The sequence below is a fragment of the Clavelina lepadiformis genome, chromosome 5 (assembly GCF_947623445.1).
Source record: "Clavelina lepadiformis chromosome 5, kaClaLepa1.1, whole genome shotgun sequence".
NCBI lineage: Eukaryota > Metazoa > Chordata > Ascidiacea > Aplousobranchia > Clavelinidae > Clavelina > Clavelina lepadiformis.
This window is the reverse complement of record NC_135244.1, coordinates 15548407-15571036: the sequence shown is the minus strand read 5'-3', so window position 1 is coordinate 15571036 and position 22630 is coordinate 15548407. Positions and strand designations below refer to the sequence as shown.

General features: G+C 33.9%; 2 protein-coding genes across 4 annotated transcripts; one reads left to right on the top strand and one right to left on the bottom strand.

The window, feature by feature from the left end:
- Positions 1-612: 612 nt before the first annotated feature.
- LOC143458659 (thioredoxin domain-containing protein 16-like) lies at positions 613-9929 on the bottom strand. Of its 3 annotated transcripts, XM_076955506.1 has the most exons (6): positions 9039-9929; positions 4395-8944; positions 4135-4229; positions 1310-4018; positions 980-1112; positions 613-799 (listed from the first exon to the last, which is right to left on the bottom strand). In XM_076955506.1, the coding sequence occupies exon 2, from the start codon at positions 8893-8895 to the stop codon at positions 6859-6861; it is 2037 nt and encodes a 678-aa protein (XP_076811621.1). In that variant the 5' UTR covers positions 8896-8944; positions 9039-9929; the 3' UTR covers positions 613-799; positions 980-1112; positions 1310-4018; positions 4135-4229; positions 4395-6858. The 3 variants fall into 3 exon arrangements, with proteins under 3 accessions (XP_076811621.1, XP_076811619.1, XP_076811620.1); XM_076955504.1 differs by having other exon boundaries at positions 4395-9929; XM_076955505.1 differs by having other exon boundaries at positions 4135-4187; positions 4395-9929.
- A 184-nt stretch (positions 9930-10113) lies between these two features.
- LOC143458660 (protein C3orf33 homolog) lies at positions 10114-18453 on the top strand. The gene is made up of 5 exons (XM_076955507.1): positions 10114-10303; positions 15714-15773; positions 16129-16291; positions 17498-17697; positions 18055-18453. Exons 1-5 carry the CDS (start codon positions 10139-10141, stop codon positions 18211-18213), a joined length of 747 nt encoding a protein of 248 aa, XP_076811622.1. The 5' UTR covers positions 10114-10138; the 3' UTR covers positions 18214-18453.
- The last annotated feature ends 4177 nt before the right edge of the window (positions 18454-22630 follow it).

Genomic DNA, 22630 nt, shown 5'->3' with positions numbered 1-22630 from the left:
AGACTATATATTTTTTACAAGCCTATTAGGGCAATTTGTTTGCTAAATCCTTTGAATTAAACATAGTATGACGCTCTTACGTAAACATTTACAGAACAATGTATTAACATATAACTTATAGCTGTAGATATATTCAAGATTCCCCTACATTCGAGGTGGATCCTGCTGTTTCGTTAATTTGTGTTTTTTTTTTCAGAACAAATTGAAGTGAGTTTACGAGTTTTTCAGACACTATTGGTTCGCGAAGAAATAAATTTTGATATAAAGGCGGCATCTTCAGTTTCTGTGAGTAGCAAGCAAAGCACAGAAAAACAAAAAAAAGTAAAGTGAATAATATGAACAACCAACTATTTAATACTGTTTTTGTTCTGTATTTTTGTTTTTGCTTGTTTTTTTTTATGATTTACTAATGTAATATGTCCGTCTATCAGCTTATGGCCGCGAAACAGTGTCTTTAAAAACTGCACACTTTCTAAATCTTAACGTGTGAATTCACTGAATTGATTGAATTTACTCAGTTGGTTTGCACCGTTACTTTAGAAGCAGGTTTGCGGGTAGCGAATACGTACAGCCTATTTTTTGTCATAATAAAAGAGCAGTAATGACAGCATATACCCTATTTCAAAAAATTTGTATTACATATACCAAATGTAGTTATGCACATATTGTTCTCGATAAAACATTTTATAAAATTTAAGAACGCCAAGTACTACTAAATTATTTTAAAATTATAAGTTTTGAAAATTGCAAAGATTGATTTAAATCGTATAATCTTCGGTTGAGCGACACAATTTTAAACCTGAAAATTAAAATAAAATGCCTTTGAAAAACTATTAAAGAATGAAATACTAATACAAGTGCAATGAACATATATTGAAACAACCAGAAGAAAACATGTTCTTTCATTTAAAATAGTTTTTATTACAATCGTAATTTCACTTCAACATTTGCAAGAGTTAAAAGAACAGCTTCCACTTACTTCATATGATGGTTTATTTTGTAACAATTATGATGACCACGTCGGGAGGAAAAGCCATCTTTCAGTTTTTTGGTTGTTTGATGTCAATGTGAAAGTGTATTTAGAGTTTTTAAATTCTTAGAGAACTCGTTAGCTGAAAAAGAAACATTTACAACCATAAATTAAACTAAAATTACTATATATGTACAAGCTGCTATTTTTACTCAGTGTATGACCACAATTTTTCCTTATGAATCATTTGAGCAATACTAAGTGAAACGTTTTAACTACATAAAATTATTAGTTTCATCTTTTAAAGATTTAATAAAATTAATGTAGATTTATACTTACAGACAAACGATGTTTTTGAATCTTCTCACAATATCTTCAATCACTGAAAATTAATTCAAACCAATCTTCCTTATATACGTTTTTACAGTTCGCTCAATTTTATTTCATGTAATAAAACGAAAACCAAAGTAAACAATATAGTTATGAACACAGTGTTGACACCTAGTAACACAAAAGGCTACAACGTCATTTCAGGAACTCTTTTGTGTAAAATATTAGAAGAAAAACGTTGACGCTGTTGATGACGTAAATAAATTTAACAATGGGTATAAAAATGAAATAACAAAAAATATTTTATTTTGCTCAGTGAAATTTTAAGAACATGTTTTCTCGTTTCGAAAGTTTTCTATTTTCAAAATTAATCCTAATAATACAATCCATTTTTCTACAACTGACTGCACAAACATTTTTTAATAAACTTCCTCCCACCTTTAGTAATTTAAAACATATTACTATATATTAAAGGCAGATACTGTATTTATTTTTTCATTTCTCGTTAAAAAGTTATATCGTCTTGCATTGCTTATTCGACTGATACTGGAAGGCGAGATTAAATTCTGAAAAGTATATAACGTTAATGACAGGATGATGCTAAAGGGCAAGCTGAATGTTTTCCATTTTTTGTAAGCGTTGCGCAGTTTTTTCGCTAAACAAAACATTTGCTTTCACACAATAAATTCAGCATTCACCCGTTAATCAAATCGTAATTTTAAAGAATAATTTTATTGTTGTTTGTTTTGTTTGTTTTTTGTTTTTGTTTTTTGCTCGCACAGTGGAGTCAAACAACAGCTGTAAGATAAATACATAGCGGTTATAGAATTTAATCTCCGTCTAATCTCCATCTAAAAACAAGTCTACGTTTAAAAACAAGTTTGATGATGATTTTGCTAACCGAGCAAAGTTATGTTTGCTTAAGATTTTTGTAGACAATGTAATCGCGTTTTATAATCGGACTTGAATCCAATATTGGAACATAATATTTAACAACTTCCACGTCAGAGTATGTCTATGAAACATCGGTCAATATTATCGATGTTACAGTCTACAAAAGACTACTTTGCTATTGCAAGAATCTTTTCTTTGACCTTTGCAAAGTCTTACACAATCAGTTACCTAGCAATCGTCAGTATGTAAAGATAACAGCAAACAAAAAATTTTTCTTCGCCCAATAGCTGAAAACATGTTTTCGATTAACATTCGATCCAATCATTTCTTTATAAGTTGACAAGAAATGAAGTAATATTTGTTATGAAAAGTCATGACTGCGTAGCCTTGGCACAAGACCACCTCTACCAACTATAAACATTTTATGGGGAGGCGTTTCCACATCAATAGCAAAACAAATGCATCACATGGATAATGAATTCAGAATGAACATGGTAATATTTATCTCTTGGTCGGATTTTATTCAGTGAAGATGTTGTTCTAGTAGGCTATGCATGATTTTGTTCCATTGGTGGAATTAATTTGAGCCAAGCGAAGACAGCATCCTGAACTCATGCACTAGATATCACTGCTGTATTCACCATATAGAACTTAATTACCAAAACTTGAATTTCATCAAAAACTTCGTCTTTCAATTAAAGACTATGTCACCTACCAGTTTTAAAGTTTTCACGTGTTATCAACCTTCAAGAAACTAAGAAATGTATATAAATGACCTTATTATCAACCCAGTCTGTTTAATCTTTCCACAACGATATAATGATGGAAACAAATGCAACTTCTTATATTTTGCGGATTCGAAAACAAGTTTATAACGCAGCCAACGTTTCACCAACAATTGTGCAAAATATAACTTAGATCGATAAGTAAGAAATATAGTCCGATCCAGAAACACCTGATATAAGCCCGCATTTCAGTTATAAATTTGAAAAGATGCAACAAAAACATTAGTCGTGTTTTAATGTAAAGCCTACTTACAAGAAGTGTACTCTCATTACCGAAAAGTACAGCCAATGTATAGCTAACAGTAAATGATAGCTGTGTTGTGACTTCACCAAATGTAATGTTCTCAAAAACCCAAACTACACTCCCTCAAAGTTTGAATTAAAGCGTAGGACGAAGACCTATATGTTTGAGTTGAGAAAGTAATGTCTGTTACTATACTGTACACATAAGTCAAAACCACGTGATCTAAAAATATGATGAAATAGGCAATAACGTAATATGCATGACATGACTATGATTGCATGACTACAATTACCATTGCTGCTGTTGGTGATGTTTTGTGTCTGAAAATGCTGGTGATATTTTATTTTTCTTAATAAAGAAAAGTAACGTACGAAACCAAATCACATAGAACATTTTTGTACACTATTGTATAAGGAACGTTCATCTATAATTCTTCTGAAGTTCACTTTGGGTAAAAGTATACGATTAGTAGAAAAAAGTTACGATTCACACAAAAGAAACACGAAAAAAATCTATCTATACATTTTTAATAAACAATACACTCTTTGCAGTAGACATTTACTAACATCTATTCCAATGTTTACACCAAATCACAATATTTATAATCAATTATGTCAATATGACTTAACTTTAAAAAATTTGATATTTATAGCATCACCATGAAGGCTAGGCTATATAAGTTACTAAAGGTTGACAAAAGTTTTAAAAGTCAAAGGGAAAAACTCGGATTGAAAACCCTTCATATTCTTCATAGCACTGTCAATGCCACTGATCACTTAAATTTGAGATGGGGGCCTAGAAAACGTTCAAAAGAAATGTTTCGAAAGAAGAGCTTCTTAAACATGCATTTGAACCCATAACTTAAATTCAGTTTATAAGTTATAATAATTTTTCAGCTAATGTATACTTACTTTACGATTAGGTAGCTATGAGGACACATCTTTTAGTTAATCAGTTTTTTGGCCTGTAAAAAATATGCAGCTGTTTTTGGTCCTTGCGTTATAGTCTGCAAAAATAAACAGCCGAAATAAAGAAAAAAGTGTACATACGTAATTATGGATATTTTCGTAAGTATACGCGATATCAAGCTAAGACATCTCACATTAATTTTTTACTAAATTTATGTTAATTATCTAATAGATATAGGTTAAATTATAACGTTACTACTTACCGAAACAATATTTACGCTTATTAGCTGGCCCTCACACAGCTTAATCACTCTAATCTCTGATTTCAAACCTCAGCTATTTTCATTTTTATCTTCTTCTCGCGGCTTTCGTTCCAAATCAGTTGGATTAAATATCAGGCTATTGATAGACTACAAATGAAACGATCCATATAAAACTTCGGTCAATATTTTTGAACTTCTACTGCTAACAAAAGAACTGCTACGTCATCGCAAAACTTTTTGAAAAATATTCTACAGTATAATACGAATGACATTGCTGTCGTTCACAAAATCGATAATACAGTACAAACAAGAAAAAAAGTTTTTGTTAAACTTAAAAATAAATGTTTCTCTATATTATGCAATGAGCCTGGAAGGCCAAATATCAAGCAATGCATTCATGTGATATGTTCATATAACCACAGCTAAACCGAAAATTGGAAAATTAAAACGCAACATTTAATGAATTTAGACAAAGATGCGATTTATTTTGTTTTTACGACTGTGTAGCTTGCTACATCTGTAGCAATAACAGCGCAACATTTATGGAAAGCGGTCGAATTAACTGAAAAGGTATGGACTCGGAAAGGTCATAGCGTTTTGGGTAAGCAGGTACTGAAGATGTATAACACTTTATAAATTTAAAAGCTAACTTGATGGCTTGGTATTTAGAGGGCGAATTAACGTTTATAGCATACACATCATTAAGAAAACGCTATGAATGAAGTCAGTTAACTAAGTTACTGTAATAAGTTAAGAGGCTTTTATGAGCCATCTAGACCTACACAAATATTTACAAAACTATTACCGTTCGTCTAGATTTTTGGAAATAAACAACATATCCCAATTGACTTTCCGAATGTTCAGGCAACCAATACATGGACCGTTTTATGGATTATTTTGAAACAAGCAATCGTTTTTGTACGCAACTGAAGGATGCCGTAAAAACTGATCTCTCAACTACCGAGCTTTACACCACCAAACCGAAAAAATATTTTTCGAGCAGCGAAAAGTAATTGCTGCTGCATTTTCGTTGTAATTAATTGTCTTTCCCACAATTCCTAACTGAAAGCTTCAACTATGCACGCGAGTCGCCTGGAATGAGGAAACGTTTGAGCTATTGATTAATCAAAGGAGTTTCAGCTTTTGGTTAATTTAAATTCATAAATTAAATTAATTAATTTCGAGCACAGTGCGAACTTTCAGACGAAGTAACGCCATTTGTTCCAAAGTATTTTTTATTAACTATTTAAATAGTTAGTTCTTACACAACGAAGCTAGAAATAATTCATTTGCATTATAACTTTCGTGTATAAACTTTGAAAAACTCGTTCAGTCAATTTGAATCTGTTACAAAAGAAAAAGAGATTATTTTTCTCTCATACATTTGCGCAAAGCGTTACAATCAAAGAAAGCAGTACTTTCAACATACACGTTATAAATCAATCCATACTGCACGTGGAAAAAACAAAAGGCATTAGACAAAAAAACGAAAAAAAACAATAACTGACAACAAATTTTGCAGTATAAACTTTTTCTATTAAAACAAAGCGCAAAGGAACAAGTATTATCACAGGACACAATATATTACAATTAGAAATAGACTGAATTGTGCAAAAATGCACATAATTATGTTCATGTGAAGACAAGTATAGTTTTACAAATGGTCACCAAACAACAAGGGCAAAAATCTGGAGCTGACAACATAAAATTCTTTCAGAAGAAAAAATGATTAAGCCATGGCAGAATAAATACTAACGTTAATCTTTCAAACACGTTTACACCAACAGATGGAGAAATATTTTTCTTTGTTGCCTTTCTATTGCTATTAATTGTCTTTTAGATAAGTTTCAAGTTTCAACAAGTTGAAAAAGGATGAAAACACAACATGCACACGTTAGATTAATTAATTATCAATACTTCCGTTTATTTAAGAGAATTTCACTTTGGCAAGCACTGTGTGAACTACTTACTAGAGTACTAGACAGACATTGTACGGTATTGTTGTTTTTTAATAAAGCGCAGGTGGTAGGCGTACACTTCAGCTACAGTCTACTTGAAATTGTTGTTATGATATAGCGGTAAAAGTTTTTAACAAAATAAAGAAACTGACTTCAAATGTTTGCTTCATGATTTTTTTTTCCATAGAAATAAACTGCTAAGAAAAAAATGTATGTAGTATCAAAAGAAACAATACATTATGAAGTAAACGTTCTGTGTAAACAAATATGCAAATAGTGCTGCTACTACCAAACAAGAGCAAAAATATAAAATCCATAGTGCTTCCTTACAAAACAAGAAAACAACTTCAAAGCATCTGAAAATATGATTTGTGGCATTGTTGAAATATTAAAATTAAAGTACAAAAGTAGTACAAAAGAATTCTACAAAACTCATAATCTCTATCAAAAAATGACAGTAAACTGCAACAAATAGCTTGTCATGGCTATGGGCATTAAAAAAGCATTTATAATTCATCACGACTGAGAGGACTATATTCAAAATCTCTTTCCAACAGATCTTGGCGTACATCCCTAGAATACTTCCCTGTTTTAAATGAGCTGCGGCCCAGAAAAGTCTTAAATTCCTGATCTTCCTCACCATATTTGGCATTGTTTTCATCTATTGGTAGCATACCTTCATTTAACATGTACTGAAGATAATCATGTCCAGGTAAATGAGGCTCCCAGCTGTGCACAATCATATTGAATGAGACTTTTGCTGTTCCTGAAAGGCATCGCTCTATCCATTGGCCAACAATATTGGGATCAAGTATTTTGTTGAAGGATTGAAGAGAAATGTTTTTCTGATTATTTAGAAAAGCCACTTGTATATTATCACCATTGCCTTCTGTATGCATCAGATATATGTATTCTCCTGGTGAGCCAGGAGAAATATCAACCCACACAAAGTTAGCCAAATCTTTGTATACAGAAGCAAAATCAGTTAACAGCTTTGAAAGAGTATTAGCAGATTCATTTTCTATTGCTGTTATATTTTTGTATTGAATAAACAGTGATTTCTTCATGTGGCCTATAATTTCAGCAAAGTTAGACACAGTTAATTCTTGAAACAACTCGTCACGGAATGCATTGTTTAAGTAGTTGACAATATCATTATTTGACGCAAATCGTATGAAGGTTTTAAAGGTGCGATTAGATCTGCCAATAATAATGTTTTCTTTCAGGCTTCGTGACTCGAGTAAATGTTCAAAATAATATGCAGCATTTCCTTGAACCACAACAAACAAGTATTGATGATTCCAGTCAAGAGCGGCTTTCATGAACATTTGTTTAGCATCCGCAGTTAAAAACACACCAAACATGTAGTCAATTTTATCCTCGAGCAAGTTTAATAAATCAATTTTTGTATGTACAACAACAGGCCATGCAACAGAATGCAGCTTAATTCCCTTTTGCATTTCAGCACTTGTCCACATTCCATTGTATTCATGGGCAACTCTTGGGCCATTTGTGTGATAAAACACCATTTGTGGAAAAGTAGTAAACCCGACCTTTTGACATATGTCTGGCCAATCATAGCATTCCACCCGATGTAGTGGTGAGAACTGATCAAGCACTTGGTATTCTCTGTGAATGTCAGCAAAAATTGATAACACAGCCAATGATTTAGCATTGAATTCTAAAGTGAACAAAATCACCACAAAATTTGGGCTAGCTATTAGATTTTCGTAATCCACATCGCTAAGCCTTGGAATGGTTTTATAATCGTATAAATAAAAATCGTGAAAAGATTTACTGGAATGAATAGAGTATGCAATAGGGTCATCTTGCTTTTCATAAACTGTCTTCCACTCATCAGGTTCATATTTATCATGATTTTCACTCAAATCAGGGTAAGAATTTTCACCATTTGTACGGATCGCAACCAGTCGTTGCCAGTGATACAAAATTTCATCGGCAGTTTCTGCAAACAGATGCCCAACATTTAAATCATTTACTTCTCCTTCCATAGACAATAAAGACAAATAAATTCTGTTGTCCAAAACAAAATCTGACACACCTTTAATGTCTGCATCAGCTTTCACAACAAGGCAGCGTACTTGCCCCACAGTTCTACTGCAAGCATTATGAGCTAGCTGCAAAGTTTTTGTGAACTTTTGGATAGATGGAATCAACATAACAATATCCATTTTGTCATATGTTGCACTATTAATGAATTCGCTTATTTTTGATTCAGGGACATTTTCATCTACTTTTAGGGTTCGTGGACTGGTTAATGCCATGAGTGCAACATTTAAAGATGATTGGCTGAGCACTCCGGAATACCTTACTGTAATGCAATCATTGTTTTGCACGTCATCGTCGCATAATGACAACCAGATGGTTCCGTGACTGTCAACATCATCTTCAGGAAAAAGACTGCAAGTCAGTGCATGGTCAGTAGTATAGGCAAACTGAATCTTACCATGAAACTTAATGGATTCTAATGCCAGGAACCTATGCAGATTTTCCCCAGTGTCATTCACATAAGCAAACACCATATTTAAGTTTTTGAGACATCTTCTTTTCAAATTTCTCCAATCTTCCTTGCTAGAAATTAAGTGGAAAACCTTGTGAGATAAAATGTCTAATAAGCGACTCCTTGCTTGTTTGGGTGTGTTTATTTCATTGAGAGCCAGCTCACCCAAAAGTTTCCCTTCTTTGAAAAGTAAAAGTCTTTCAGACTTTTTACTCTGAGTAAGGCAAATATCAGAATCAGTCACAGTGCAATCTAAAGCCAAAAAATCGAATCCCAATTCCTTTGTTGTTTCTGATAATTCCTGAAGATTTCTTAAAGCATCGTCAAGTGAGGCTGTAAAACCATGCATTATTAAAACACAAATTCCCGACAAAGACTCTCTTTTTTCCAAAAACTCTTCATTTGTAATATATTGAAAGGAAAATGTACTTCTCAAAAAACCAACGAAAAAGAAAAGTAGTAGATTGTAACAATAAATATTCATAATTTTCTATTAATCTAGGCCTATCTGCCAATGCCTTGTCATAAAATATTTCCAAGATAAAATGTTATGCTGAAATGTTAACTTTGAATACGTGTTGTAATTTGAATATATAGCCTACATACATTATACAAATAGTATTAAAAAGATAAGCAAAAAACAGAAGCGGGGTCGTAACCACAAGAGCGTGTGCTATAGCTGAACAGCAGCCTTCTGTATTCCAATAGGGACATCATACCAATATTTGCGTCTTTGCACGATTTCTCATCGAAAACTACCGTACTTTCCAGTCTGGCTCATGGCTAAATTTGATCATAAATTAATTTGGGAGAAAAAATAAGTCAAATAATAGCAAGATTCGAACCCAATTGTTAACCGCTACACCACCACATTGCTTTCTTCCCCTCGTCCAAAACGAGGGTGATAAACCCTAATGCGAAAATATGCCGGTCACTGTATTGTATTCAGCAACTTCGTTAAACGGGTGCCGGTGAAATAGTCACTTCGAAAAAAGTTTGGTGTGGACGTTGATGAATCCTATGTGTGCAGTTGCCGTTCTTTCCTCTATGGAGGCTACAGGTTTAAGACCACGGCGGTAGGCTACAGGTATATATAACAACGATACATAACAACGTTGTTGTATATAAGATATCTATGGTTGAAGACCACTTGTGTGAATACAAGCTATAGATATCTTATATATAACAACTGTTGTTATATATAAGATATCTATGAACCAAGCACGCAGCAGGCATATACTGTATGTTGTATACACTGAACTGACATGTTACCAGTACTGTATTTTACCAAAATAGCACATGGGTTTAAAGTAAATGAACGGATTAAATTAATTGCTATGAAATTTTTCAAAAACGTTGAATGTCTTTCAATTGGCAAGCTGTTGGACAACTCTTCAGATTTTGTCGATAAACATCTAAGACGTATTCAGGTGCTTAGTTGTAATGAAGTTAGTGGATAAAATAATTCAAATTACCTATGCTATAAGTTACTTTTTATACTTTTTTAAAGCTAGTAAAACTTTCGTTTTGTGCTATAGGCCATTAATTAATTATTACTACTAATTTTGGTACGGAGAAATTTTAATACACTCGTTTTTCAATAGTCAATGAGTGGCCTTGGTAGTTATTTCTTTTTTTTTATTTTAAAAAAATCACTGCCATCATAGATAGTTTTGCAATGCACACGTCAGTCTGTTTTTCATGGTAGAATTCACAGAGATCTTTGGAGTGCAGACCATCTAACTCCAATGCACAGGTGTACAATAGTTAGCCAAGTGTGCACCTATATGCGTGTATCTGTGAAGTATGTGTATCTGAAACTAAACTAAAAACAGGACCTAGTATTCTCAAATTGCTTACTTCAAATAGGACAAAATATACTACACATTAGGGGACTTTAATATTAACTTATCAAACTTCAAGAATAACTGCCAAACTAGAAAATACTATAACTTAGTGCAAAGTTCTGGGGCTACTAATCTTATTCAACATGCAACAAGAGCAACAGAAGCATCTGCTACATTGATTGTCCATATTTATACAAACAATCAAAACCAGGATAGTTATTACTCTGGAATCATATCACATGACTTATCAGTAGGGCAAGTTTTTGCAACTTTTGCAACTTTTTTTTACAGCTTCCGGCAGCTTCCTAAATACTCAGAATTTATGTCGTATGATGTTTTAAGCTGTTTGTAGGAATTTTATATTGCAACTTTTTGCAACTTTTTTTATTTTTCATGCAACTTTTTTCTGCAACTTTTATTAAGTATTGCGCAAAATGTAAAGGACTGATTTAAAAACCATGCTATAAAACTTATTCTAGTACTGTATGTTTATATTCTCTTTGCTTTGCATAACAAAGAGATATGTGATGGATTAGCTGCATCTCAATGTTATCTATGACGCAACAGTTGGCTTGCAAGCTAGAAGTTTAACAACCCCAGCCAAGCACGACAGTGCCCGAATTAAATTAGAAGTGAAAGTATAACTTGGCTTTTGGCCAAGCCCACACAAACGGAAACAGGTTGTGTCTAGTCTTTCGAGTTCAGTTTTTGTTGAGATAGCTTAGTTAGTTGCAGACCTAGGGGGTTTGCAGACCTGCGTACCGGCAAAAAATGTTATTTTCGGCGGTCTGGCCAGGCCGTCCGTGAAATGGGAAAGTACCAATTTTGACAGCTCTACAGGAGCTGACAGCGAAATCCTGTCATGTAGGTTTCAAACCTAAAGAACATAAAAATGTATGCATGATCGATTGTATAGCGAAGAAAGAAACGGAACAGGCAGACACCCTGCAAATCTTAAACTGTTGGGTTATACAACGAATCCTTTGGAGTATCTCATACCCTAATGCCTTTAAAAACTTGTGCATAAATGCAACTTTTGTTAAAATTAAGTGCAACTTTCTCACGTTTTTAGTGCAACAAAAACTTGCCCTACTTATCAGACCATTTCCTATTTATATTGCAATAAAAAAAACACAATATACGATCAATCTTAGATATACCAACAATGCGACTAGTAACTAAAAACTCTGTGAAGCTCTTTATCACGGAATTAAGTAACATATGTCCAAATTTACACAATGACAACAAGACGTCAGACAGTGCAGAAGTTTTTCTAAACAACTTACAAAACTGTTTTGAAAAATGCTTCCCTTACAAAACAGTCAGTCTAAAACATGCGAAGTTACTACAAAAACCATGGATTACTAAGGGCATACTTATTTCAAGCAAATATAAAAATAAACTGTATCATAAATGGACAAGGACAAAAAACCAGCTTCATTTTAATACATATACAAAATATCGAAATAGGTTGACCAAACTTAAAGAATTATCCAAGACCATGCACTATAAAAACCAATTTAAGGAAGCTCACAACGATACAAGCAAAACTTGGAAAGTCATTAACGAATTATTGAACAACCGTAGTCAAACAAATATATTATAAAATTCAATTGAAATAAACAGTGCGACAACTACTGACCCTAATGAAATTTCAAACTTGCCAAATGAACATCTTGTAAGCATTGGCTACAAAATAGCTTATGAATTTAAAGACAATGAAAAAACCCATGGCTGTACTCACTATGTTAAAAAGATTTGTTAGAAAAAACTGTTATTTATTGAAACAGATAAGTTGAAAATTGAGTATCAAATAAGTCAACTAAAAAGCAACAAATCACCAGGATATGATGACATACCAGCGAAGATACTAAAAGATTGCATTTATCTAATCTCTGAACCACTAGCACATACTTTTAACCAAGCTATAAACACTGGTAGCTACCCGCCAGAACTTAAAATAGCCAAAGTGATCCTTGTGTACAAAAATGTAGCCAAAAAATGATCCTAATAACTATCGACCAATTAGTCTTTTAAGTTTAAATAATTAAATAAAGTATTTAAAAAAATTTATACAATAGACTTACATACTTTATTAATAATAACAAAATTTTGCACCATAACCAATTTTGATTCGTAAAGCTTCATTCCACTGTATTAGCAGTAACTGATATCAATGAATTTGCAAACCAATAAATAGAAAATAATAAATAAATGTGTATGGTGTTTGTTGACCTAAGAAAGCTTTTGATACTGTACCTCATAGACAATTACTTATGAAATTAAATTGCTATGGCATTTGTGACAAAGCTAATGAATTGATAAAATCTTATTTGACATGTAGACAACAATATGTCAAGTGTGGTGATTATTATTTATCAGAGCAAAGGCACATCTCAATAGGTGTGCCACAAGGGTCAGTATTAAGTCCACTGCTTTTTCTGCTGTATATAAATGATCTACCCAACAGCACTTCCCTTGGAACAAGACTATTTGCTGATGAATCAGTATTATACAATACGCATTCAAATATTGTAGAAATTGAAAAACAAATGACAATCGAACTCGATAAAGAATTCACAAGCTTTCTTTACATTATAGTAAAACTTTTTTCATGATGACAACACCTGAAATCTGCAAATGGCAAAAAGTAAACCTGGCCATAAATGGCTAGAAAATAGAAAGAGCTTCCAAAATTAAATATTTGGGCATAATACTAGATGAACAATTTAAATGGAATTATCATGTTGAAGATCTTTGCAAATAACTATCAAGAATCTATAGCGTCTTGTACAAAATTCGACAATTTACCAATAAAAAGTTTCTGATGATGTTATACTATAGTCTAGTTTACAGTGCTTTACAGTATGGTGTATTGGCCTGGGGATCTGCATCAAATAGTGTTTTAAAACCATTATATATAATTCACAATAAAATAGCAAGACTAATTACCAATAGTAAAAAATATACCAAACAAACTAACTACACTTTATAGAGCAAACGATATTCTAAATATATTGATATAATCTATCAATTGCAGACAGGCAAATTCATGCATAATTATTACACAAATCTTCTTCCCCGAATATTTCAATGCCTATTTCAATCCAAACATTGCACAAATATAACACTAGGTCATCAGAGGACAACTTAGTCTTGCCCTGAACCAAAACAGTAAAAGGTAAAAAATGTTAACATTTCAAGGACCTAGTTTTTGGAATAAACTGCCAAACAATATACAAAAAAAAATTAAGTCTCATAAATATTTCTCATGTCAATTGAGAAGTGGACTTTTGCAAGGGAAATGCTGTTCGGATAATTGTGAATAGGGTGATGGATGTATGGTTGTTGATTTCTTTTGCATCATCTTGTTATTGATTTTTGATTTGGTTAAAAAAATGTTCTGTGATGTGTCTCTGTTTTTGTTTTTGCAGTGTTGTTTTAATTAACTGAGTTTCAGTTTTTGTGTATCTGTTTTAATTGCTTTTCTTTTCAATAGAATCTCGGACAGACGACCTAGATAACCCTCAGGTCTTTTCGCTGCCTCACTCCAATCAATTATGTTATGATCCTTTTTAGTTTTTTAAATGGAGAAATAAACTCTCTTTCTCTATTAATTATTATTTAATCCTTCTCCAGTCCATGTCTAACACTTATATGCATTTATCAAACAGCGTATAAAAATCTTAAGGCTGGATATCTTCATCGTTTTTTATCGAAATGAAACCAACCGTGCTCATTCATTAATTATCCTTCAATGCTTGCTAACATTTTTCAAAGTTTTTTTTGATTTTTTTTCTGTTATGGTTGTGTCCTTACTTTTTTTCAGCAAAGCTTTTTTTATTAAAGAAAGCTTGCCCCAAGAATAGCCGATGAAATAGCCTGGATATAATCTCTTATGAGAGAGCAAAATAAGACTATTAAGCCATTTATTTGGTCTCCAAATTAAGGCTTATATAAAGGCAAGTGTGATGAAAATGTGTTTGAAATTTATCATGAGTGTGTGCAGCTGCCATGAAATACAGACTGAGCAACTCATAGTGCCATAGCTTAGATCTATATTTTTGTTTAAATTGATGTAGTGCATAAGTCATGTCTTACAGTACCTATCAAATATATACAATGTTTGTCATGTTATATAAAATCCACGTTACTCAGTCTCATTAGACCAGCATTATGATCTATCGCACTGCACAGCTAATTATGAAGACATGCCAACACTCCAGTTACCATCCAAATCATATTTCAGTTGTTGTATTGTTCTATTTTGAAAATAATTAACCACATACAGTATAAGAAGATACAGTACTTACCTAAGGGGTGATCAGATATGATCCGTAATGTGCTTAATTTTTTGCATGAAGTGACAGTGGTTTAATTTTTAATCAATTGATAAATTAAAAGAACTGACAAGAAACACATACAATAGAACATACTTTATAAAGTGAAATTAAGACACTATAGGTATCAATACATAACACATTAACTTACATTCAGTGAGTTTTTCTAAACATGAAACAAGCTTTAGATAGCAAGTGCAGTATTCTTTTACAGCAGTTGTTTTTTATATCTAGTGAATTGAATTCATTAGATATGTATATACGGTATTTACAGTTATTTTTGCATACGAAGCTTGCCCTGCACCAAGTCACTGGTTGGTCTGCTATATGAACTTGGTGTCAATTGTTTACAAAGTTATATATGATACATAAGTTCATGTTGTAATTGAACATACGTATATATAAAAAAATCTTTTTCTGCTTGTGCAATGCACACAGACATTGAACATTGAAAACTGACAATTGATAGATCAAAGCTACTTCAGCATTAAATCATGTTACGGTTTGATTTTTGAAAAGAAGAGCAAAGAATACAATGTTTTTCCAAGTGGAACTAATACATTTTCATCTATTGTGCAATATTAATTAGTATATTAGTAGTTAATTCTTACACTTCAGGCTACTATATTAAATGTTTTTCTGTATTAATTTAGAACACTTTGTATGGATTGTTTGGAATTTCCCTTTTGATAGTTGGAAGACGTCTGAGGCTGGTAACGACACTATATAGAACCTGCATGATGTTAGTTACCAGTTTTCTGATTACGTATTTTGTTTCTGGTAAATAACTTGTTGTATCAATCAATCAATGATAAAACAATGTTTAGAACACAGGAGTTGCAATTATTGGAGTTTTTAAGGCCCTTATTTCAAGAATCTATTGTAGCTCATTCACTGCCAAGCATACTACAGCACAGCTTTATTCAACCGAACAATAATACATTTGTATATGATAAAATAGTAACAACTGCTGGGGCAAAAATGTATCAACCATGCTTCATTTTCATTCACACTTCCCTCGTAATGATGCCATAGCGCACAGTTATTTATGTTTTATGTATCAACTAGGTAAAACAGTTTCGATTGTTACATGAGATTCCGGATATTTATATTGCGAAACAAATAAGTCTAAGAGGAAGAGTGCGGGATGTGTCTTCTAGTGGTATTTTACATGTGGAGCATATACCAGTTATTCAATTACCATTGCTGCATGTATCCAAGAAGCAAGCAGGTATGACTGGCATACTGTGTTTGTCATGTTTATTAGTTTATACATATTTTTCCTGCATCCTTGCTGGTTAAATTTTTCATATAGATTTTATGTGATTGCTAACTATTTAAGTATTGTGAGGCATTTTAACATTATCTATGAAGTTAGTAAATATCGGTTCCAGGTCAGTTCAACCCAAAGTTGATTCAATGCAGAACAATTAAACCCAGAACCTACCTGCCAGCATCTGTGGACTGCATAGTCCTTGGTTTGACATGTCATGAGTTTAATCATACCTTGGTTGAATTGACCAACCACCGTACATATCAAATCTTGTTAGGGTGGTGATAAAAACCTAACTTGCTGATTGTAACACCAATTTCAGTTATTCACTCATATATAGATCAAAAATCCAACTTAACGTTTTTAGTGGCAATCTCCTCACAGAATTACAGCAGTTTAAGACAAAAATTGCTATGTTAGGTGACTTAATAGCAATTAATATATCTGACCCCAAGTTTGTTGAAGATAAATGATCAGAAAATGTGCTTACTGTCTGATTTTAGTCGAACTAGTTTAACAAAACAGAACAGGTTTTCATGCAAAGCTATAAAAAGGCCTTTTATTTTAGGTTTTTTAAATAAAGAATAGAAACATAGCACAAAAACAAACTTATGCAAGGATAGATTCCATAATAATTATTTGAAGCGGAATGTTAGATATTTTTCCATTAGATGTCAGGTTAGGCATTTGCTACCATACCAGTAACCTAGAAACATTTTAAGTCTCATCATTTTAAAATGCTCACCAATGTGCTTCTTATCATTGTCTTGAATTCAAGCAAAACATACATAACCCTTATGACAATATACCATTATTGTTTCTCTCCAATAATTATGATAAATGCAATCATGATGCTCTGTTATGTTTATCAATCCAGTATGTTTCGGATGGTGATGGCACATCTTCTGTTAGCATTCCCAATTGCTGTCACTTGTCAGTACAACTATCCTAGTGAGACAAATTCCATTGTGTGAGTGTGTGCCAAGTTTGCAAACCATTCAGAAATGCAACTCAACTCGTGCATGTGCATTGAGTTTTGTTTTTAATCAATTCTCAAGCTGCCTGTGGTGACTCAGTTAACTAACGTTTAACTCTAAACATGTGTGGCCTCTGATCTCCACCCTGAATCTCTTGACTTTGCATGTAAGGCTTGTATATTTATAGGTGATGCTCCATTGCCAACAATTCCTGTGAAATTAATTGGGACACAAATTTCTGAAAGTCAGCACCAAGAGGCGATTGCTGTTTTAAAACAACTGATTGATCAAAACGTTTGGTTTAAGATGTTTTATCGTGAACCGGCAGTTTCAAGTGAGAGAAAAGAGGTGTTGAAATGTCTACATTGCTTAGTGTCAAAACAAAATGTAAGTGCTATGCACCATACCATATCTTGTGTGTTTCTGATACTGAGAACCGAGCACGAGCACACTGTTTTCTGGGAACGATACTCTTTTGTAAAACTAGGAGTGATACATGAGAGGTGGTCCTTTGTGGGTTCATAAGTTTTGTACTTTGACATAAAAACGCTGTTGACACATAAAGCAATGGATAGAGAAAAGAAATACTTCGGTTTTTTACTGATTTAAGATTATTCTTCTACAAACTGTAATGGAAACGAAAAAAGCTACTTATACGCTTTGTTTTTGGCTGGTAATTATGTTGTTAAGCTAGTCTTAAATAGTGATTTTTGTATATCTGAAACCCTCCGGTTTTTCCTTTAGCTACCATTTGCACCTTGTATCAATTATAAGCTGCTAAAGTTGGGCTTAGCACAGGTTAAGCCGTTGCCTGCAGACTTAATACACTCGAGACTGACCAGTCGCCTCCACAAGGCACAAAAATCAGCTGTCTATTGGAGACGTGGCATTTGGAAATCATAACCAGAACACTTCAGCTACTTTAGTATTTGCTCACTACACAGAAACCAGATGATCGGTCCTGGAAATGCAGTACTGGAGCCTTGAATTGCATTGACAGGTTTTTTTGTTTGCGCTTTTGTGAAACAAGTTTAAAAGTGTTAGTGCTTTGGCGTTTCTTCACTGTGATACTTTATTAACTAAACTTATTGCCTGCAAAGGCAAGCATCTGGCTGTGGAAAATAATAAAAACAAAATATGCTTGCAAGTGTATATTATATTGACACTGTCGGAACAAAACAGCTGCTGATTAGACGACAGACAAAAACAGGGATTGGAACAGGTCTGAAACAAAAGTTAAATTTTAAACGCCGATGTAGTGATTGGGCCTGCTGACACTTGATAAATTCACCCAGAGATTTGGCCAATTTACACCTCACGCAAAGAGTAGGGTTGTCAGTGTTTATATGCCGATGAATGAAATAGACTTAACGTTTTTGATACTTTTCAGGGTAGCAAGGGCATGCGACTCGCTACAATCAAAAAAACCCAAAACTTAAATTGATTGAATGCGTAAAAGATGTAGCGCATAGTTGCTATTCGCTAAGGTACTGTAAATATAACTAGGTAATTTACAGTTTATTTATATTTTGCATAATTGAAGAATGGAACAATTTTATAAATATTGTAAAGACGTTTGTATGCAAGCTCCACTATCTTAAGCCCGTTCTAAATTCAAAATTGATGCCTGGTTGCGGATTTTGGCCTGACTGATTGACAGTTTTGAACAACTAATGTAATAAGAATACTAAAGTAAACCAAATATTAACTTTTCGCAAATTAGCCCCAATAAAGCTTTGCTTCGTCATTGGAATATTTTCACCAAAACATTCTGTTTCAAACAAAGATTGAGAAATAGCGCTGAGGTTAGCGCAAAAAAAAGCTTACATGTTATATTGGTTTGATGCTAAGTAGCGCAGGGCCCAACGCAGTCGCATCGCACGGATTGGTCGGCCTTGCCCGTACCCTTAGTTGCTAGTCTACTAAGCCGATCGCCTACTATCGTGGTGAATATTGATCACCAGCAGTGCAGCGATATCCAGACTTTTCCGCAGAGTCGGTGCGCCACGCACGTTAAGCCACGGTTATCTATATTTAAGTCATGTTTAAAAAGTTCAAGTCAAATAGACGAATCCCATTCTGTATACCAAAACTAAACTTGCAAAAAACTTTTCTGAAAATTTTAACTTTCTGACCCCTCTCATGAATCTCAAAGTTTTCGCTTAAAAATCACTAAATTTGTGGATTTCCCCTTGTCCTTAATATCATAGCGTTATGACGAATATAACATCTTTTTTGTTTATTATTCTTGTAAATACGACGGCAGTAAACTTCTTCAAAAGCATTTTTTCTGTCGTATTTAGTTATAGAAGTAGTACCTTTGTACTGCAGAAGAAAAATCGCACACTTTAAATAGCCTACCAAAGTTTGGATTTTATTCAACATAAAAATAGGCTACGGTTCTGAAGCTCAATTTGCTGCTTTCATAATAGCTTTTATCTTCAACTCCACGCGACAACTCAATTTAGTGTTTCTAGAGTGTGAATGGTATGACCTCAAATCTGCTTTGGAAAACTTTTCCACTTCCGTCTCGATTCCTCTACTACTTGTAACAGATTCTCCTTTTGTCAAGGATTTTTAATTAATAGTTCTGAGTAGTTAGCCTTACTAGCCTTACTTCCATAAGCAAACAAAAAGATTATTAAGACACACCGATCTGCAAGGACTTCTTTCCAACAAATTTTGTACGTGTTTTGGTATTCCTTATTGTTTTTGTTGTGACCGGTGTTCTTCAAATAAACTTATTTATCTTTTGCAAAGAAAAGAGCTGTTTTGCTTTCTTTTGTTCGATGCCACCAGTAAAAAGTAACAGATTTGAAAAAAATCTTGCATATTTTCTTTTCTAACTAAAAATCCTCGACAATGGGAGAATCTTCAACAAGAAGTGGGGAAACAGGGAGCAAAGTTTTCAAAAACAGAATTGAGGTCACAATTCCAAATACAAAAAACACTAGGCTATATTGTATTGTTAAGTTTGTGGCAAAAGCTTTGTAACTGCGGCGCTTGGAAAATTTTGACTCCAGTTGACGAGTAAGGAAGGTTGCGTTTCTCCCCAGTGGGCACGAGTTTTCCCAAGTGTAGGTTACTTGAACAATCCAGACTCTTACAAACCCATCTTGTATTGATGATCTCATCTGTTCGAACAACAAGTTCGCACGATAGGCCTATATATATATATATAGCGAGCAAATACCACACATAGCAGTAATCAACGCAGAAACGATTTAAAGTAATATGTCCAAATGATAGAATCACCACGTGGTGGCACCATGGCTGCCACATAACCATTTTTTATGAACAAGTGTCCTTACGTTCTTTAGCGCCATGACGACAAATCACACCCAAGATGCAATGATATCAATTGCTTACTTTTATCATCAGGTACCACTCAGTCGGAGCGGACTCTGGGTGACTCTATGGACCGTTCTTCTCCACCCATTCCTTTCAATGGCTCTTTCAGTTAAGCTAGTTTTTGCAGCAAGGTTCCTCGATGCCCTCATCCACCTCATACGTACCTTCTTCTGTTACCCGATGTTTTCCCAAACATTATGTTTTTTTCCGAGCCTGGATGCCTCATTAAGTGCCCAAAATATGATAGCCTTTGTTTCACTATGAAGGCTTCCAGAGATGTTTCTATATGAAGGTCTTCTATTATTGAGGCATTTATTCTTCTTGCAGTCCACGGTATCCTTAGCAAACGACGCCATACCCACATTTCAAAAGCATCAATTCTTCTGCGTTCTTCTTCTCAATACCCAAATTTCACCCCCGTATGTAACTACGGGGAACACCAGTGTTTTAACCAGATGTTTCTTGATGTCGATCGTTACGCCTTTGTTTCTCATGACATTTGAGCGTTTTGCCATTGCTTGTTTCCCCATAACAAGCCGTCTTCTGGTTTCTGTACTGCTTCCGCCATCCTTACCTATCATGGCTCTTAGGAATACACAGTTCACTTATCTACACCACTTCAATAGACCGGTCATCAATGAAGAGATAAATGATAACATAACCTTTGTCTTCTTGATATTTAAGAGCAAATCAGATTTAGCACTTTCTTCCCAAATAGTTCTTAAGAGCACTTCCAGATCAGATTGAGTTTGGGCAAGCAGAGTGGCGTCGTCTGCGTATCGGAGGTTGTTGATTTTCCGACCGCCAATTCTTATTCCAATGCCGGAACTATCTAGTTCAGCATCCCTCAAAATTCTTTCAGTATACAGATTGAATAAGTTAGGAGACAAGATGCATCCTTGATACCCTTCTTCCGATATCAACCCAGTCGGTTAATCCTTTACTGCAGCAAACTGCTTGGTTGGCACATAGCTCCTTAAGCATAAAGACGAGATTCTAGACCGACGAGACGAGACCCCACAATTTCTGGTGGTCCACACAATCAAATAGTTCAAAGTAGTTTATAAAGCAGAAAGCAGAGCTGCCATGGTTGTTGAAACTGTCTTGCTGTTTCCATGATTCACCGTAGGTTAGCAATGTGGTCTCTTGATACCTTCTTTTTCTAAAACCTCAACCTTTGTATGACCTTCAGTAAGTTCTTGCTAATATGAGGAATCAGTGCAATTGTTCTGTTATTGCTGCTGTTATTTACCACCCTTTTGTAGTAAAGGGATGTATATTGATCTTTATCACTCCAGGAGCAATTTTCCACTTGTCCAGATCTGTTCGCACAACATTGTTAAAACTGTCACGCAACTTTGGCCTGCTGCTTGGAACAACTCGATTGGTCGCTTGCTTTAAAAACTAACAATCAGTAATAACACATCAACTAACAAGAAATATGCTCTTGTTTTTGTCGGTTGCTTTGGTTTTAGGCCTATAATTAGGCTATAGTTGTTTGGCTTGCGATTTCTGTGCGTCGGCTTATTAATCTATAATTAATTAATCGACTGGCCCTAAGGTAGATCTGTTAAGCGGATTCTACTTTTTTCATTGTATTACTTTTTTCCTGGTCGTATGATGATTTTCGCGGTTTGGAGTATACTTGTGTGTCATAGTCAGGGCTGTGTCTTTCCTAAAGCTCTATTTTTACCGTCACATTTGTCATCACGTACGTAGGACTCAAGTCAAATCATAAAAAAATTTGTTTGGAGTCAAGTCAGTTACTTGAATCATTACACAACTGCCACATATTGGAGATCACATTGCAGCAGAAGGCAAATCGCTCCACATTTTACCGAAATACATCACATTGTATTCATATCACAATACGAGACACAGAACAGAGCGACTACTACAACAACTTCTACATCGTTTTGCGACGTATGGTATATTGATTTATTTATAGCCTACGAATAATATGCATTTT

Coding starts and splice junctions, on each gene's coding strand:
- LOC143458660 (XM_076955507.1), top strand. CDS start 10,139: ATGTTACCAGTACTGTATTTTACCAAAATAGCACATGGGTTTAAAGTA. Junction 15,774..16,128: donor TTGGAAGACGTCTGAGGCTG/GTAACGACACTA, acceptor TGTATCAACTAG/GTAAAACAGTTTCGATTGTT. Junction 16,292..17,497: donor TGTATCCAAGAAGCAAGCAG/GTATGACTGGCA, acceptor GTATATTTATAG/GTGATGCTCCATTGCCAACA.
- LOC143458659 (XM_076955504.1), bottom strand. CDS start 9,357: ATGAATATTTATTGTTACAATCTACTACTTTTCTTTTTCGTTGGTTTT.